General features: G+C 32.8%; 1 protein-coding gene across 1 annotated transcript; it reads left to right on the forward strand.

Moving 5' to 3' along the window:
* The first annotated feature begins 808 nt into the window (after positions 1 to 808).
* LOC134700910 (collagen alpha-1(XIII) chain-like) lies at positions 809 to 8,528 on the forward strand. The gene is made up of 7 exons (XM_063562062.1): positions 809 to 893; positions 2,050 to 2,081; positions 2,995 to 3,070; positions 5,816 to 5,857; positions 6,585 to 7,097; positions 7,440 to 7,496; positions 8,464 to 8,528. Exons 1-7 carry the CDS (start codon positions 809 to 811, stop codon positions 8,526 to 8,528), a joined length of 870 nt encoding a protein of 289 aa, XP_063418132.1.
* Positions 8,529 to 19,751: the final 11,223 nt, after the last annotated feature.

Consider the following 19,751-nt stretch of genomic DNA (forward strand, 5'->3'; position numbering starts at 1 on the left):
CCACAAGAATATTGAAATTAAACAAGTTTGAACTCATAAGATAAATACAAAAATGCAAAAAAACGAAATAAAACATCAAAAGATAAACAATCGAATACAAAACACAAGATAGAATTTAACTCTATATACTTAGCATAACGAACCCCATCAAAACCAAGGATGATCGCAAGTGCTCCGAAAGGGTTATCCTATCTTCTCCTAATGTGATACCCGTTGTGTTTAACAAACAATTTCCACTCCACTCGTTTAGGGCTGGATATTAATTTTAGTCATTAACCATAACGTTGGACAATGTAGTTAGTTCTGATCATCAATCCAAGTCTTTTGTGATAATATTTACAAAATAGTATAGAATGTTGGACCCTCTGACTAATTCAACATCAAACTGCATTTGAAATCTTTCAATCGGCCCACATACATTCTTTCTGGATGAAACATATAAAATTCCATTCACCAACGCAACCACATTAAAATAAAACATAATGGATACTTTGCTCTTTGATGCCTTTGATTTGTAAACGAGGTACCTTTGCATTTTTTTGTTGACATGGTTTCATTTTTCAAGGCTATAACATTATATATTATATGTTGAAATTCTATTTATAATTCATTAAATGTTTTTAAATGAATGTTAAGTCAAAAATTGTGTTTATAGTTAGAAACACAAAGAGGGCATGTTGCTAAAGACCTCAAAATGATTATTTTTCAAAAGGATAAATGTTTCAACAAAAGAATTGTAATGCTTAAAAGAAGTATTTAAACGGATCACTTTGGGTGTATTCTGCATAGACTTCAACCACAGAAAAAGATGTCAATGTATATGTGGCTTTGGTTTTGCCTAGTAGCACTTGTTGCTCTTCATACTGATGCTAAATCTACACAAAAGATACTCGGTAAGTTCTAACTTTCGAAAATGAATTTTTATCATATTATCCTATGTCAACGTTGAATTTGTGCTGCTCAGTATTTCTGATTTTATTTTTTTTTACATTTACAGTGTTTTGTAGATTAATGTCTCTTTGGTCGTTATTTATGTGTTTTTTTATGGCTTGATGGTCTGTCTTTCGATCATGGAATTTAATTGTCCCAATTTTATTCTGATTTTGACGGTGCAGGGATCCCTCTAATATGTTTAAAGCGGCCACATTCTTTATTAATGTGTCTGTCCTATGTCTAGATCCTCTGATTACAACGATTGTCGTTTGTTGCTGTGTTACATATTGATTTTTCGGGTTTTTTTTGTATATTAATTAGGCTGTTTTCTCGTTAGAATTGTTTTACCTTTGTGATTTCGGGGCCTTTTGTAGCTTACTTTGCGGTATGAGCTCTTGTGGAGAGTTTTATTGGCAATCATTTAACACAAATTTCTTTTGTTCATTCTAAATTAAACCAATATGCACATCTTTATTGGTAGTTCTTCTTAAGTCTCCTTACACTGCACCAGTAGCCTTATATCTCCTACTTCACTAAACAAAACACAACAAGTTAAATTAGGGAGAAAATCAGTAGCTTACACAATAGTGTCTTTATCCCTTATTTGGGACATATATTTTTTAATTATTAAGCAAGGCATTTCGTTTTTTTTTTACTCAGCAGTTCAAATGTAACGCAAAGAATGGAAACTTCTAAACTTGTAAATGGTTAAAATGGAATTTTAAAAGTACAGCTATTGTTAAGTTGAAACCGATCCATCATCATATATACAAAAAGAAGATGTGGTATGATTGCCAATTAGACACCTCTCAACAAGAGACCAACAATTCCCAAAAGTTTGCTAAGGTAATCTCTTCCTGAGGTAGAAAAGCCTAAGAAGTAAAAAAAATTACATTTTTGTAAACAGTTAATTTATGATTATGAACATATCAATGATAGCTCAAGTCAACATAGAACTGTCAGAAGTGCTGAATTATGGGCTGATGAAGCAATTGCTTACAAATGATTTCTGTATATTCAGCATATTTAAAATTTCTAACTATAAGAAATAGTGAAAGTTTTTTCAGATAGCAACATAGACAAATTTTGAAGTTGAGAGTTTGGTTTTTTTTGCAGGCAAACTTACAGAACCACAAGATAAAGATGAGGTTTGATTTTTTATGAGTTAATCACGTTTATTCTAAACAAAATGATTTGCATTGTCACTTGTCAAGCATTTCTTCACTCTTCTTTTTTTAACTTTTAAGTACATTTTTACTCAAAGGAAACGTTAATTTGTGCTGAAAGCAATAAAATTGGTACCTAATAAGTAAAGTCGAAAAAATACTAAAATCCGAACAGAATTCACAACAGAAAGTCGAGTTGTTAACAACTTGTAATTTTATAAGACAATTACATATTTGATGAATCAAATGGCAAAATCAAAAGCTCAAACACATCAGACGAATGGATAAAACTGTCATATTCCTGATTTGGTACATGCATTTTGTGTGTGAAAAATATTGGGAATTAAAACTGGTTTTATAGCTAGCTTAACCTCTTACTTGTATAAGAACATAGTACCGTTAAATGGACATCACCAAAACAGAATAAACAGTAAAAGTAATATTAATAAAGTCAAATAAAAGACTTTATACTTCAAGACCATCATATTAATAATTAATAATTTATGAAGTTGATATATTTATGAACATTTAATTGCATTTTTTTATTTGATCACAACGTTCTAAACGTTTTTAATTCAACAATTGAAGTGATGCCATTTTCATTTTTAAGTACGCACAAGGAAATGATCCAACACACATACGTTTCTGTAGCAGCGAAATCATGATAGTACTTTTGTTTTAAATGTTGATTTATACTTAATTTTATATTTACAAATTTTATTGATATTTATAATGACCTTTTCAAATGTGCCTTATATTTAAAATGACATTGTCAAATAGGCCTTATTTTTATAACGATAGGTTCAACTATAGTTTTTACTTATAATGATTTTTACAAATATGAGTTATACTTATAAATTATCTTTACAAATGAAATATTACATTAAAAAAACAGGTTGTAGATCGTGTGAAAAGATATACTAACGACGTAGACTACGTATATGTCGATCTTGGACAAGAAGTTAAACAAGGTAAATATTTTCTTTCTCATAAAAAAAAGTGTAAAGACAAAATACTGATCACTGATAAAGTCCAAAATCAATGGAAAAAATTAAAAACTCAAACACATCAAACGAATGCATCACATATATATGACTTGATACAGAGATTTTATGTTCAGTATTTTTGTGATTTAATTTTTTTCTTCTGTATATAGAAAATGGTGGACTATAGCTAGCGTAGTTTCTCATTTGTATGACAGTCTCATTAAATTCCATTATTTTGACAGCGATTTGTGAAAAAAAACCCAGACTAGATAAAAAAAAAATGTAATTTTTCCAGTGCCTATTGTTACCCTTTAACGTTTGATTCATTAATACGAGTAATTTCCTATAAGAGGAACTTTCAAACGTTTTTTGGGAAAATGAATAGCTATATGAAAGAGATTTATCTGCCTGTTATATTTTGATTTTGATTTTAACGGGTTTTTCAATCTGTTTTTAAAGTTTTATTGTTTTTATAGCTTACAAAATCGATGTTAATAGTTGTTTTACATTATAATTTGCTTAACTTTATATTGAATATACCAAACATATCACGAGTCAGGAATGGCAGATGAAATGAATCATTTTAGCTTACTGAAATTGAATTATTCATAATCTATGGAAACTATTACAATGTATTAGGTTTAAATTTATATCATAGAACAAAACGATTTGTTTTACATCTATATCATAGAACTTCCGTTTCTTTTTATTTGTAAATCACTTCATACGCGGTTATTGCACGTATATTGCATTTAATTTTTGTTCATGTTATTAAAAAAGTTACAATTATCATGAACATTTTATATTTATCAAATAAACAACAATGGTCCATTTCGTATCAGTGATAGTTATCCCATGATCACGTTTTACACGCCATGCACACAACCATTATACTATACTTTATATATTACTATATAATGTATACCCTTTATGGCCCCCGAACACGATGATTGAATATGAAACAATGTAAACTCGCCCCACTAACCAATTGTCCCTCATTTGATCGCCACTTTATAAAAAATCGGCCCTCATTAGGTCGTCACTTTATAAAAAATCGGCCTACACGTGTTTACAGACTAGCTCCATTTTTTAAAAAGTGTAAAATCAAATTGCACAATCAGTCTGACAACTCACTTATGAACGAAAGGGTTTAAACCCCACTGAATAAAAGTCTGCTAACTCGCACCATTTATAAAAAATATCTTTCTTCCTTTAAGTATGGTAGATTACTGTTAGTTTATTATCGACTCGTCCTGGTGTAGTGGTATGTGTTGTGAGTTGATATGATAAAGGTCTTGAGTTCGGATCCTACCATAATCACTGGATTTTTTCTACATAAATTATGATAGATAGTCTTTTCCGTATAATTAATTATAAGTTATATATTTGATTTGACATACCCGCCAAATTGTTACAGAACAAAGGAAAGCATGCAAAACAACGAAACTCAACCTTGGCATATCTGGTAGGGTGGTCCGGGTGGTCCGGCTCAGATCATCCCTGATAAAACAAAGGACCTGGGATGTTATTCATGTTATACCAGAGAAAGAACAAATAGGGAAAATATGGTTACTTCTTGTCACCGTCTGGACGGCAATAACAAATTTGCCAAAACTGGGCGTCCGTTTGATAGAGCAGTATCAGGTCATTACGGGAACGTTTACTTTTATACGTAGTGCGCCATGCTTCTTACAAATTAAAAACTGTTGCACCTAGTAGGTGAACCTTTATCAAATCTTAATTCGGGTACGGGAATTTTTCGCTGCATTGAACGCCTATTAGTGTCCGTCGGCTGTTGTCTGCTTTTTGGTCGGGTTGATGTCTCTTTGACACTTTCCCAATTCCCAATTCCCATTCTAAATTGTATTTATGATGATTCTGTTCAAAATTTGCCGCAGTTTTCAATGAGTGTCCAAAATTGAGACTTATGATCTGATTGGACGTTCGTCACTTTACATACCTATTAACAAGTTATCATGCGATTCTTTGACATATATACCTGTAGAAATACACCTGACAGTAAACGAAACAAAAAAGACAAATAAAAGTAGTCATAACAATATGTAGAAAACTGAAGACTGTGCAATCACCCTCCCCAAACAAACTATGTTGGTCTCAGCTGCTGAGTAAGGAGATTCTGATCCAAATATAACACCCTCCCGTGTTGCACATAGACCCGTTGCTCAGTCTACTTTGGTAGATCATTTCAATTTGAATGTAGTAACATTAAAAGTAACATTTGAGTAACCTTTTACAGAAATGATTAAAAGAATGACTGCGTTGAATCAAGAATATCTCGTCAGTAACTTTAATTGTGTTTATTTTTTATTTTTATAGATGAACCATATGAAGTAGTTGGTGAGAAATTATACAACCTTAGTAATTTACATACATGCAGTCTTAATATAGTAATCTTTTGACCGTTTAGAAATCTAATTAATTCTTGGTACTATTTTCAAAAGCCTTCAACAAGATATTGTTATTGGATAGCTATGTCTAATATCTAGCTAATGTATTGATGTTATTTTAATGGTACATCTAGAGAAAAGCAGTCATGAAAAATAAGATTATGAAAAAACAACCGTAACCTACAACAGTTATCTTCAATGAAAACAAGATACAAAGATTAGAAATCAATCTGTCCATGAAGATGTTCATTGCGATGCATAAAATGATTTTGTCATTAAATAAGAAAAGAACACATTTTTTTTAAAAATTGTCTATTTTCAGAAATCGGAGTACCTGGTCCTCCTGGGAAACAGGGTGTTGAAGGTAAGACGTACTGTAGATTCATTGATAAGTTTCACCTGGAACAACAATGTCAAACTAATATACTATTTTTTCTTTCTATATCAAGTGAAACAAACTACGAAACATCCACGAACTATTCATCAATACACACAAATATTTGCCATGAAAATAAATCAATCCACAGTTTAGTTAAAAAATATCTTTTTGTTTAAATTGACAAATGGACCAGACACAAGTTTTACAACTTATTAACATCTCCAAAACAACAAAATTTACACATTAATTCATTAACATATTCCATATTAACAAATAATTCAAGCACACAGTGCAAGAAATGAATGTGCGGGAGTTTCTCACATCATTGAAGATCAATTAGTGGCATTCGGCTGTTGTCTACTATATAGTCGGTTTATTGTCGCTTTGACACATTCTTCATTTCCATTCTCAATTTTATAGACTGTAAATATATGTTTTGTATAGAAAGTTCCATGTGATATTAATTTTACGAATCGCTAGTTTTTAAGATTTCTGAATGTAAAGTTCTATAAGAGAAAATTAAATGACTAATTTTAAATCATTAGTTCATTTATGTATTACCAATATTTGTTTTCTTAAAAATTCTTAATGAGTCTGAATAAAAGTATTTAAATGTCTGTCAATAAAGATAAACAAATAAGTAATCCAAATAACAGGTATTTATTAAGTCCGGGCTACTGTTTTCATTCCATTAATGTTTGACATCTTGTAGGAATGAGAGGATATCCTGGCCGAGCTGGATCTCCTGGATCTAAAGGAGGTAGAGGAGACCCTGGAAAAACCGGACGTGTTGGACCTCAAGGGTTTAGTGGGTCTCCAGGAAGAAAAGGTGAAATGGGACATCCTGGTGAAAAAGGTAAAACTGGTGAACAAGGGGCTGTTGGATCAACTGGAGAAAAGGGAATGGATGGAGCCCCTGGTAAAAATGGAAAGAATGGATCACAGGGACCACCCGGAGAGGATGGTATTCAAGGAGAACCAGGTGAAATAGGAGCTATTGGAGCCGATGGAATCGATGGAGACATTGGGCCAGAAGGACCGTCTGGTTCTACTGGACATCCCGGACCAAAAGGAGATATGGGATTAGCAGGACCAAAGGGAAAAAAAGGAAAACCTGGTAGCAAAGGAGATAAAGGAAACAGTGGACAACGTGGAGATTCTGGACAAACAGGTCCATCTGGACCCACTGGTCCAAAAGGAGATCCTGGTTCATCAGGATCAGGGGGTAATTAAAATTTTAAACATTTCTTGTGGTGTAGGCACATGCTTCCAAATGTGTGATTATATAAATACTTTGATACAAATTTTATATTATTAATCGCAATATATCTTTTTTTTGAATTTGATGATTTTTTTTTATTTCTTCCAAGTTTCTGATGTTGTTTTAAGAAGTACTTCACTTTGATAGATTTAAGATCCTTTAACTCCTTCGTCGTATTTTTTAAATATTGTCTGTCAAAAAAAATGTAACTCATCAAGACTATAAAAAGTAATAGAAATACCTATGTACTAAATAATTTTATTTTAAACGCCAACTTCTTCTTATTGTACATAATTATTTGTTCAGGTGGTGGCCATGGAAGAGGAGGTCGAGGAGGTGGTAGAGGAGGAGATGGAGAAGGAGGTAATATACGTATTAATCTTCTCGCTACTAGTAAAGCACCTGCTTATCGCTAAATAAGTTAAACAAATTGATATACCGTAATACAATATCATTTCTCAACCAGTTTAATCGAATGCTGACGGGCTTTATTTGTCAATTTCAATTCAATATTGATTTTGTTCCTTTTTTCTATTGTGTTTTCATACCGCTTTTCGTGGTTTTCATTGCCAACTTCTTTAGGATTGGTTTCAGTACTTTACTGTTCATCACCAACTTTTTAGGTACTGGTTTCGGTACTTTACTGTTCACTGCCAACTACTTAAGGACTGGTTTCGTTACTTTACTGTTCACTATCAACTTCTTAAGGACTGGTTTTGTTACTTTACTGTTCACTATCAACTTCTTGAGTACTGTTTTCTGTACTTTACTGTTCACTACCAATTTCTTAAGTCCTGGTTTTGTTACTTTACTGTTCACATCCAACTACTTAAGGACTGGTTTCGTTACTTTACTGTTCACCACAAACTTTTTCTGTACTGTTATCGGCCATTTGTAAGTACTGGTTTCTCTACACACGCGCATCTGGTCTACAGAGGAACCATCAATGACGCTCGATTCTAAAAAATGTTGAGAAATATATATCACAAAAAAGTAGAAACATTGTGATTCATTACGATAGTACTTACGTCCTTTAAATTTTGAGCTGAATACACCCTGAACTGTAGATCAAACGAATTGATTATTCTTAATAGTATTTGTGTAACTCACAATAAGTTTTTTTTTAAAGATGATATGCGAATATCAAAATACAATAATAAGGAAATGATACCCTTATACACTTAAACTTATATTTGCGATATATTTTATCCGATTATTTGAACACTTTGTTGAATGTATTGACCTGTTATTATAATTTGGTATTATACCTTATTTAACTATATCGGTAGCTGAAGATTAAAATAATCCAATTTTGTTTTGTTTTAAACAGTTAAAAACCCGAGGGAAAAAGAAGGAGATGAAGTTAAGGATCCACCAGGTGACGCACCCATATAGTACCGAGTGTCTTAAGTCTTAAAAACAAGTTTGCTGCCATTATCAATTGATGCAGCACAAAATAAAATATAAGTCAACTTTTTATTATCTATTTATTTTCCCATTTATACTGATTACAATTGTATCAGTGTCAAATCAGCTTAAAGTATTGTAACTACGTCACAATGTATGCCACTGGTCTGACTACGCCACATTGTATATGTGCTTGTCCCAAGCCAAAAGCCTCTAGTTGAGTGATTTCGGTTGGTTTATGTCAGTCGTATTAGTTTTTCGTAAATTGTTTTCTTATGAATAAGGCCATAAGATTTTTTTTGCAAATGAGGGTTTTGATATTTTCTATGTAGAGCCTTTCAAAGCCGACTATACAGTACAATATTTTCTCATTGTTGAAGGCCGTGATTAGCCTTAAATTACCTATAATTGCACTTCATTTGAATTGGGTCGATAGTTTTCTCATTGGCACTCCTTTATTCGTTATATGCGTTATACTACTGTTGCCTTTATACACACACGCGTCTTAGTGATTTCTCGTCCTTCAATAAAGGAATGGAAATGGGGAATGTGTCAAAGAGACAAAAACCCGACCAAATAAAAAAAACAACAGCAGAAGGTCACCAACAGGTCTTCAATGTAGCGAGAAATACCCGCACCCGGAGGCGTCCTTCAGCTGACCCCTAAACAAATATATACTAGTATATAATAATAGTGATAATGAACGCCATACTAATTTCCAAGTTGTACACAAGAAACTAAAATTAAAATAATACAAGACTAACAAAGGCCAGAAGCTGCTGACTTGGGACAGGCGCAAAAATGCGGCGGGGTTAAACATGTTTGTGAGATCTCAACCCTCCCCCTATACCTCTAACCAATGTAGAAAAGTAAACGCATAACAATACGCACATTAAAATTCAGTTCAAGAGAAGTCCGAGTCTGATGTCAGAAGATGTAACCAAAGAAAATAAACATAATGACAATAATACATAAATAACAACAGACTACTAGCAGTTAACTGACATGCCAGCTCCAGACTTCAATTAAACTGACTGAAAGATTATGATTTCATCATATGAACATTAGGCACAATCCTTCCCGTTAGGGGTTTAGTATCATACCATCATAACATATATGCGAAGAACATAACAACTGTCATGCCAACAACTGTTTGTAGAAAAAATGTGTTTAGTTCCGACGCAAAAACCTTATCAGTGACTCAATATTAACACCAAAATATGCAATCTTTAATGACTTGACAACAGTATCGTAATTATATCCCTTCTTAATAAGTCTATTCAAAGATTTTGTAAGTTTCTGAGGTGAATACTGACACCTTTGTGCTTTATAAAGAATATTTCCATAAAAAATTGGATGTGAAATACCTGAACGTATAAGAAGTCTGCATGTTGAGCTATATTTACGAATGATATCTTTATACCGATGATAAAATTTAGTAAATTTTTTGACTAGTTTGTGATATCGAAAACCCTGGTGTAATAATTTTTCAGTAATACATAAATTTCTCTCGTTAAAATCTAAAACATTGTTACATACACGAGCGAATCGTACAAGTTGAGATATATAAACACCGTAAGATGGTGACAAGGGAACGTCACCATCTAAAAACGGATAATTAACGATAGGATATGAAAAATTATCCCTTTTATCATTAATTTTAGTATTCAGCTTTCCGTTAGTGATATAGATATCAAGATCGATCGAGGAAAGGGCAGTGGTCGTTGTTAGTATTAGCTTTATTTAAAGTAAGTTCAGCAGGATAAATTTCATTAATATACATACTGAAGTCGTCATTATTGAGAGCCAAAATATCATCCAAATATCTAAAAGTATTATTAAATTTGTTTATCAGATGTTGTTTTGATGAGTCTTTGCTTATTTTTGTCATAAATTGTAACTCATAACAATACAAAAAGAGGTCCGCAATAAGTGGTGCACAGTTAGTCCCCATTGGAATTCCGATAATCTGACGATATACGGAATCCCCAAAGCGAACAAAAATGTTATCTAGTAAAAATTAAAGGGCATATATAGTATCAAAGCATGTCCAATTGACATAGTTTTTTTGTTTATTGCTACTAAAAAATGACCTAAAAGAGTTTGAACATATATATTCACATTCTGATTTTTTGAATGCCCATTTAATTAGGTGTGTGAATTTTTTCTTAATGAGAATGTGAGGCAATGTGGTATACAGGGTAGAAAAATCAATACTTAGAACAGATTCAAAATCACCAATATTAGCATGCAATTTATCAAGTACTTCCAACGAGTTCTTGACACTCCAAAAGTAATTTATTCCACTATTTTCGAAGGCCTTATTTGAACAATTTATCATAAGGTTTTTTATTGTACCAAGTGTGCTGGTAAGAAGAATAGACAATGTAGTAGTTGAAAAATGGCTTGAAGACGAAATAAATCTATATTTGTAAGGGGTTTTGTGTAGCTTCGGAAGCCAATACATACTTTCATTGTATTTGGCTCTGCTTGGGACTTTCATTGTATTTGGCTCTGCTTGTAAAGCGGTGGCTAAAAGTTTATGTTTGTTACAGATTTCGTTTTCTGAAAATAGAGTCAGTTGGAATGTTGGTGAATTGGTGATTTCCTTTTTCAGAACCTCAGGGTAAAATTTACGTCAAACAATAATAATATTATTAGCAGCTTTATCGGCCGGGACAAAAACAAATTCCTTGGCTAGTTCTCTTAGTTTATGTTTAATACGAGAAATAGGTTTATTGTGGTTATTGCTAATAGTAAAATGTTCTTTAAAATGTTGAATACGTATATCAACTATCTTAATTACTGAATTAAAAAAAGAGTCCAAAGATTTTTTGTCAGCTTTTTCCCGTTTTATCCAATGTATATTTTATATGATATTGTCTGGTCTTTTTTTTTTAAAGCCTTAAAATATTTGGTGATGACATTCCCGATGAAATTTAATCCAGAAAAGCGCGTAGGACACATACAGTGTATATTCTTAGCGCATTTAGCTTAATATTTCCATACAATGGTCGAGTACACCTCATTTTATGGTTATGGGAAATGATGGTTTTTCCGTTACTTCTTTTTACCCGGCCAAAGATAAATCCATTGAAGAAGTTTCAATGGACGATTGTCCGCTGCCTGTTTAAGAATTGAAAACACGCGTTTTTCAATAACAGAGGGGGACGAAAGATACCAGAGGGACAGTCAAACTCGTAAATCGAAAAGAAACTGACAACGCCATGGCTAGAAATGAAAAGGACAAATAGACAAACAATAGTACACATGACACAACATAGAAAACTAAAGAATAAACAACACGAACACCATTAAAACTAGGGGTGATTTCAGGTGCTCCATAAGGGTAAGCAGATCCTGCTCCACGTGTGGCACCCGTCGTGTTGCTTATGAGATAACAAATCCGGTAAATGGTCTAATTCGGTAGGTTGCATTTATGACAGGAAACATACTACACAATTTATTACAGATTACAGTAAGACGATTTCATCTCAGCTTTACGTCTGGTGTGATTATAATTATTTAAGAGTGTTACAGGTATAAAGTATCAGTTAGATGCTCAGATAAGCAAATGAGTGTTGCTATTGTAAAAATAATAGTGTTTGCAATACTCAAACCATCACCACTCATATAAATTATGGCTAAAAAACGACAAAGTTTTGTTTTTCGCTAGCGAAACAGCGGACCGCGACCAAAACGAGTAGTATTTGTACTTGCATTCAGATTTCCTAAAGAAAAGCTCCTGGACTTGTAAATTAACTCGTTAAAATAATGAAGAAAGCGGTTGTCAAATGTCCGTAAACGTGGTAAATGCACTCTCAAATCATTCTTATGACTTATAGCATATTAAGTAATTTTCTGACCTTCTTTTGTCATTATTAAGGCTAAATACTTCAGATAAAAGAGGACAAAAAAAATCCGAGAGTGATATTCAAATCATAGAAGACAAGACACAACATAGAAAACTAAAGACCAAACATCACGAACCAAACCAAAAACTGGGGGTGATCTCAATTGCTCCAGAAGGGTATCAGATCATGCTCCACATGTGGCACCCGTCGTTTTGCTCATATTATTCCAAACTTGGTAAATAGTTTGATTATCATTATTGTTTGGAATTGAGTAAAAGGAATGTAGTATTTCTTATAACAATGATTGATATCTTATTTCTCCTGGTGACAATTTCAATCATGGAATGCGATTGGGATATCGAGACAACACCACCGGCACTGTGTCCATCGCTTTAGACCACTCCACTACATAAACTGAACAACGTTTACATTCAACTTTCTTTTGCCTAGTGTTACCTTTCCGCGTCAGTAGAATATAGAGTTGTAACACACCACGTGATATGTTAGGCATGATAGATTAGGCATGATAACTATGTTCTCTCACTAAATAATTCAAAATTTGGTGACTATGTTGAACGCATCTATCCAATCGAACTAGAGATAAAGAATACAACAGATACAGTTAAGTGAGCCTAATATCTTGACTTACACATAGCAAATGATATTGAGGGTCGGTTGAAAACAAAACTTTACGACAAAAGAGAAGATTTCAGCTTTCCAATTGTGAACTTTCTATTTTTTAGTAGCTACATTCCAGCAGCACCTGCATACGGGGTATATATCTCCCAATTGATACGATATTCTTGTGCTTGTATTTCCTATCATGATGTTCTTGATAGAGGGTTGCTGCTCACAAATCAAAATCAAATCAAATATATGTTATTGTCAATTAAAGACGCCCATTACAGGCAGAATAATCACAAGGTAAATGTGGTACAATGAATACAAAATGATTACAATTATTTGAATACAATTAAATCAATGATTACAACGAAAAGACAAGAAAGACACACTAATGTGTATTTATAAAATGTATCATGTTTCAACTTTGACAAACACAGTGATCCTAAAAAATATAGGAAACTGAATTTAAATATTCTGGTTTTTCCCCAGGTGCTTTCATGATCCTACATTTAAAATGAGAAGCTTTATAAATATCTAAATTTCTAAATTATGCCTCTGTCTTTTTACAGTAAAATATATAAACTCACTACGTTTCTAATAGTTGTTTTCGAACAACATTTAGATTATTAATTAAATTGCTTACTTGATTAAAAACGTGACTATCTGCATTTGACATTAGCCAAATAATCTGTGTTTTTGTAACTTTTAACTAATTGGAAATAATGGAAACTCTCTCACTTTCCAAAGATGAACATTTAAGTAAAAAGTTCATCTTCCACTTCTTTTTTACAAAGATTTCAAATTCTATCCATTGCCTGAAGTCCCCTGTATCTGCCTCTCTCTATTTCTAAATCTTGATTACTACATCTGAATTTTGTCATCTGAATTCTCAGATTCCTATTACCTATAGCCAAATAAGGTTCAAAATATTTATTTCTCTTAAAAAGTCTGTATGTTCTAAGTTTATTTCCAAATGACATATTTTTTCTGACATCGTTTAAAGATGAATACCACAACTTATTATACTTTAATTTAAGTTTGTTAAAAATAAATCTTTTCAAGCTTGATTTCATATTAAAAACTTGTGATAAATCTATGTCTAAGTATTTTGCTAATAATTTTATAGAATGAAACCAACTTTTCTTACTATGGTTTGAAAAGGATTTTTGATACAAGGAGAGCCTCAGACATTAATTGGTCTTCTGTACTTGTTAAACGTGATAAGTACGAAAACATATTAACTATAACTTCAATAAATAAAGGATATCTCACAAGCTCACCTATCACTGCCATATTTGTGCTTCTCTTTCCTACTCCCAGTGAAAATTTACAGATTTTAGAATGAATTGATTCAGTTTGCAGTTCTTGACATAATTTTCAAAATAACAATCTCCTTTTTCAGTTAACTTTTTTGAATCTAAAGCAACCCAAATTTCACTTCCATAAGTTAAAATTGGTTTAACTGTGTGGTCAAATATATGAAGTAAAGTTTTAATTTTGGGTTTATGACCTTTAAATATTTTATAAATTTAAAAAAAAGAGCTTTTAGTCCTCTTTTATAATAGATCATGTGTAGCCTCTGTAAAGCTTCCAGAGGCACTGAAGCTTATCCCTAAATATGTATACTGTCTAGCTTTGTCAATAGGACAATTATTTAATTAAAAAGATAAAGGATTAATTTTTCCTGTACAGTTGAAAACCAAACTTTCTGTTTTCTTAAGGTTAATTTCTAATCCCCATTTATTACAGTACAGGCGCACAACTTATCTAAACTATTTTGTAAGCCTTCTGCAGTTTCAGATAACAAAACTACATCATCAGCATATAATAAGCAGTTCAACTGAATTGAATCAAGTTGAACTGGGTCACAAGTTTTATCAAATATTTCAGGGAGGTCATTAATGAATAATTTAAAAAGGTTAGAGCTGAGATTATCCCGTTGGCGAACCCCTATATTATATGTAAAGGAGTCTGTCATTTGAGATTTGCTAAATTCTCACATTCAACTCAGTCTTTTTATACATGCTTTTAATAACATTATAATATAAATCACTGATGTCATATTGTCTTAGTTTATAAAAGAGACCCATATGCCAAACTGTATCAAATGCCTTTTTGAAATCGACAAAACAAGAAAAGAGAAGCTTAGGGCCCATTTGAGTTCATTTTTCTATTAATGTTTTGAGAACAAACATATGGTCACTTGTTCTTTTTTTCTTGCAAAAACCAATCTGTTCTTTACATATTATATTTCTCTTTGATAAAAAATTCTCTAGCCTTATGTTTAATTCTTTTGCAAATAGTTTTCCTGGTGCACTTCAAATGGTTATACCCCTATAATTTGAGGGGTCATCAGTAGAACCACTTTTGAATATTGGCACTATAAATCCTTTTGCCCACATAGTTGGGAAGGAGCCAGTTAAAAGAATATGATTAAATAATTTTTTAAAACTTGTTAATTCAAATGACTGGCTACATTTTAGCATTTCATTTAGGATCATGTCAAATCCACTTGACCTCTTATTTTTTAATGTGTATATAGCTGTAATTACTTCTTTATCACTAATTTGGAAGTCAAGTTCTGAGAATATTTTTTCCTTTTCCAATTGCTTAAATCGAAAATTGTTATCGGTTGTATTATTTTTACTTTTATTTAGCTCTTTAAAATAATCAAACCATGTATTTTATGGAATGTCTAGAGATGTAGATTTGTTTGTATCTTTAGATAAATCCTTTAGTAAATTCCAGTATTTATTAGGGTTATTTTCATGAAGGTTGTCAAGCTCATCCATAACACTTCGTCTAAATTCCTTTAATTTCTGTTTTCTAGTTTTTCTGTACAGTTTTAATAGAGAAAAATAAGATGTCCTAAAAATAGGATCTTTGCTAAACTTTTTAATGAGTTTTTCCTTACTATCTAATTGTCGTCTTAAGCCTGTAAGTGAAATATCAAACCATTAAGGTTATCTTATATTATTTAAAATTTTGGGTTTTTCTTTTTTGGACGTTTAAGTTTAAGGGAGATGTCAGCTGCTTCTGTTATGATGGAATTTAAATCAGAAACAAAATTATCAATATTATCATAAACATTATCATTAACTTATTTTATTTTATTTCGTATTTTATTTGATGATAAGGCAGTTTGAAATTCTTGAGGTGAAGTTTCATCCCATATAAGTTGATGGGGGGATTTGTGTCTTTTCATCAACATTATTCTTAATTTTACAATCTATTTTTAGCATTACTGAAATTTGGCAGTAATCTGAAAGCTCGCCCAAAAATTTATGCACTTTAAAAAATAAGATATTTTTTCATTAGGTTCTCAGAGGCTATAAAATAGTCAACAACACTGCTACCATTTGGTGTATAACAAGTGAGTTGGCCAGTCAAGTCACCAGGGGTACGACCATTTAATATTCTCAATCCAGATTGAATACAAATCTTATTTAAACTTTTGCCACGTGTGGACAATACCTCATCCATACTGTAACGTACAGGAAGGTTAAGATCTGGAGAAATGTTATCAAAAACTGGTATATAATCAAGTGATTCATCATTATTTATAAAGTCTAAGACCTGGGTACCAGTTCTAGCATTTAGATCCCCTGCTAATTGAATTTTTCCAGTATCAGAGTATTTGGAATGTCTTTCTCAATAAGGACAAAAATATTTTCTTGTAGAGATTTTATAATGAAGAATTTTCTGGAGAATTATAGATATAACAAATAAAAATATCATCTTTCAATCTAAAAAAGTTACTGCACAATTGCAGCCATATGTAATCATTATTTTACATGTTCCAAAAATTTTACACCTGGTCGTAACTTTGATTTAACAAATATTGAGATTCCTCCTGAACGTTTATAAGTGCCTTTAGATTTAGGTGTAGTAAGATGAACTGGTGTAAAACCATCAAGTGAAAGGGATTCTTCTAGAGAGCAATGAGTTTGAATTAAATAAATACTATCTTTATGACATATTTCGTTTACAAATATTGGGTCACTGTATTTGTCAAAGCCCTTGTTTTTATGACCATTTATATTCCAACAACCAATGTGTAATTGTGATTTTTTTGCTATTTTTGAACACATTTGAGTCAATATGAATAATGAACAAAACAAATGGAACAGAACCTGGCACATATAAACTATTTTTTTTACATATACTTGCATAATAATTGAATAATGAAAAATAAGACTACACACCAATCCCTGGTATGCATGGTATAAGGGAGATAATCAAAATTTAAAAACTATAGCTTATCATGTTTCTATATAAAAAAAAAAGATTTTTAATAATAATAACAATGAAAAGAAACTGGGGGTGGTCTTGTAACTGTATTACTCCCTACCATCACTTGGTTCTTATTATCATGAATAATAATCTAAATGTTTCTGATAAAAAATCTAGAAGAAACAGTTTTCACTAACTTTCTAAACTAACTTTACATATATTGTTTAAATAAATTGACATGACAATAAAGTTTTCAAATTTTTATAACAATACCATACATGTACAAGAGTGCAATTTATATGTAACAGATCTAACATTGTTGGGTTGATGTTTAGACGAGTTGTATATACATTATGTACACAGCCATGTATCACCATCATTGATGGCGATCCGATGGATACATCTGTTGTAGGGTTGTCACTGACTCAGACGTACTTATGAATATAATTATTTTCTGTGACTGTATCTTACATTAATTTGTAGGATCCTTTACTATAGATAATTTAGCTGATCTGTAACAATAACATCTTCATGCCTTATATATCATGTACTGTAGTACGCCGCTAGATTAAAACTGACGTGGAAAGGTAACATATGGCCACCGAAAGCTCTTTTTTTGAGAGCCCAGGTGGTCGTGTGGTCTAGCGGGACGGCTGCAGTGCAGGCGATTTGGTGTCACGATATCACAGTAGCATGGGTTCGAATCCCGGCGAGGGAAGAACCAAAAATTTGCGAAAGCAAATTTACAGATCTAACATTGTTGGGTTGATGTTTAGACGAGTTGTATATACATTATGTACACAGCCATGTATCACCATCATTGATGGCGATCCGATGGATACATCTGTTGTAGGGTTGTCACTGACTCAGACGTACTTATGAATATAATTATTTTCTGTGACTGTATCTTACATTAATTTGTAGGATCCTTTACTATAGATAATTTAGCTGATCTGTAACAATAACATCTTCATGCCTTATATATCATGTACTGTAGTACGCCGCTAGATTAAAACTGACGTGGAAAGGTAACATATGGCCACCGAAAGCTCTTTTTTTGAGAGCCCAGGTGGTCGTGTGGTCTAGCGGGACGGCTGCAGTGCAGGCGATTTGGTGTCACGATATCACAGTAGCATGGGTTCGAATCCCGGCGAGGGAAGAACCAAAAATTTGCGAAAGCAAATTTACAGATCTAACATTGTTGGGTTGATGTTTAGACGAGTTGTATATATATATATATATATATATCATGTACTGTAGTACGCCGCTAGATTAAAACTGACGAGGAAAGGTAACATATGCCCACCGAAAGCTCTTTTTTTGAGAGCCCAGGTGGTCGTGTGGTCTAGCGGGACGGCTGCAGTGCAGGCGATTTGGTGTCACGATATCACAGTAGCATGGGTTCAAATCCCGGCGAGGGAAGAACCAAAAATTTGCGAAAGCAAATTTACAGATCTAACATTGTTGGGTTGATGTTTAGACGAGTTGTATATACATTATGTACACAGCCATGTATCACCATCATTGATGGCGATCCGATGGACACATCTGTTGTAGGGTTGTCACTGACTCAGACGTACTTATGAATATAATTATTTTCTGTGACTGTATCTTACATTAATTTGTAGGATCCTTTACTATAGATAATTTAGCTGATCTGTAACAATAACATCTTCATGCCTTATATATCATGTACTGTAGTACGCCGCTAGATTAAAACTGACGAGGAAAGGTAACATATGCCCACCGAAAGCTCTTTTTTTGAGAGCCCAGGTGGTCGTGTGGTCTAGCGGGACGGCTGCAGTGCAGGCGATTTGGTGTCACGATATCACAGTAGCATGGGTTCAAATCCCGGCGAGGGAAGAACCAAAAATTTGCGAAAGCAAATTTACAGATCTAACATTGTTGGGTTGATGTTTAGACGAGTTGTATATACATTATGTACACAGCCATGTATCACCATCATTGATGGCGATCCGATGGACACATCTGTTGTAGGGTTGTCACTGACTCAGACGTACTTATGAATATAATTATTTTCTGTGACTGTATCTTACATTAATTTGTAGGATCCTTTACTATAGATAATTTAGCTGATCTGTAACAATAACATCTTCATGCCTTATATATCATGTACTGTAGTACGCCGCTAGATTAAAACTGACGAGGAAAGGTAACATATGCCCACCGAAAGCTCTTTTTTTGAGAGCCCAGGTGGTCGTGTGGTCTAGCGGGACGGCTGCAGTGCAGGCGATTTGGTGTCACGATATCACAGTAGCATGGGTTCAAATCCCGGCGAGGGAAGAACCAAAAATTTGCGAAAGCAAATTTACAGATCTAACATTGTTGGGTTGATGTTTAGACGAGTTGTATATACATTATGTACACAGCCATGTATCACCATCATTGATGGCGATCCGATGGACACATCTGTTGTAGGGTTGTCACTGACTCAGACGTACTTATGAATATAATTATTTTCTGTGACTGTATCTTACAT

Source organism: Mytilus trossulus, unplaced genomic scaffold (assembly GCF_036588685.1).
Source record: "Mytilus trossulus isolate FHL-02 unplaced genomic scaffold, PNRI_Mtr1.1.1.hap1 h1tg000210l__unscaffolded, whole genome shotgun sequence".
Classification (NCBI taxonomy): Eukaryota; Metazoa; Mollusca; class Bivalvia; order Mytilida; family Mytilidae; genus Mytilus; species Mytilus trossulus.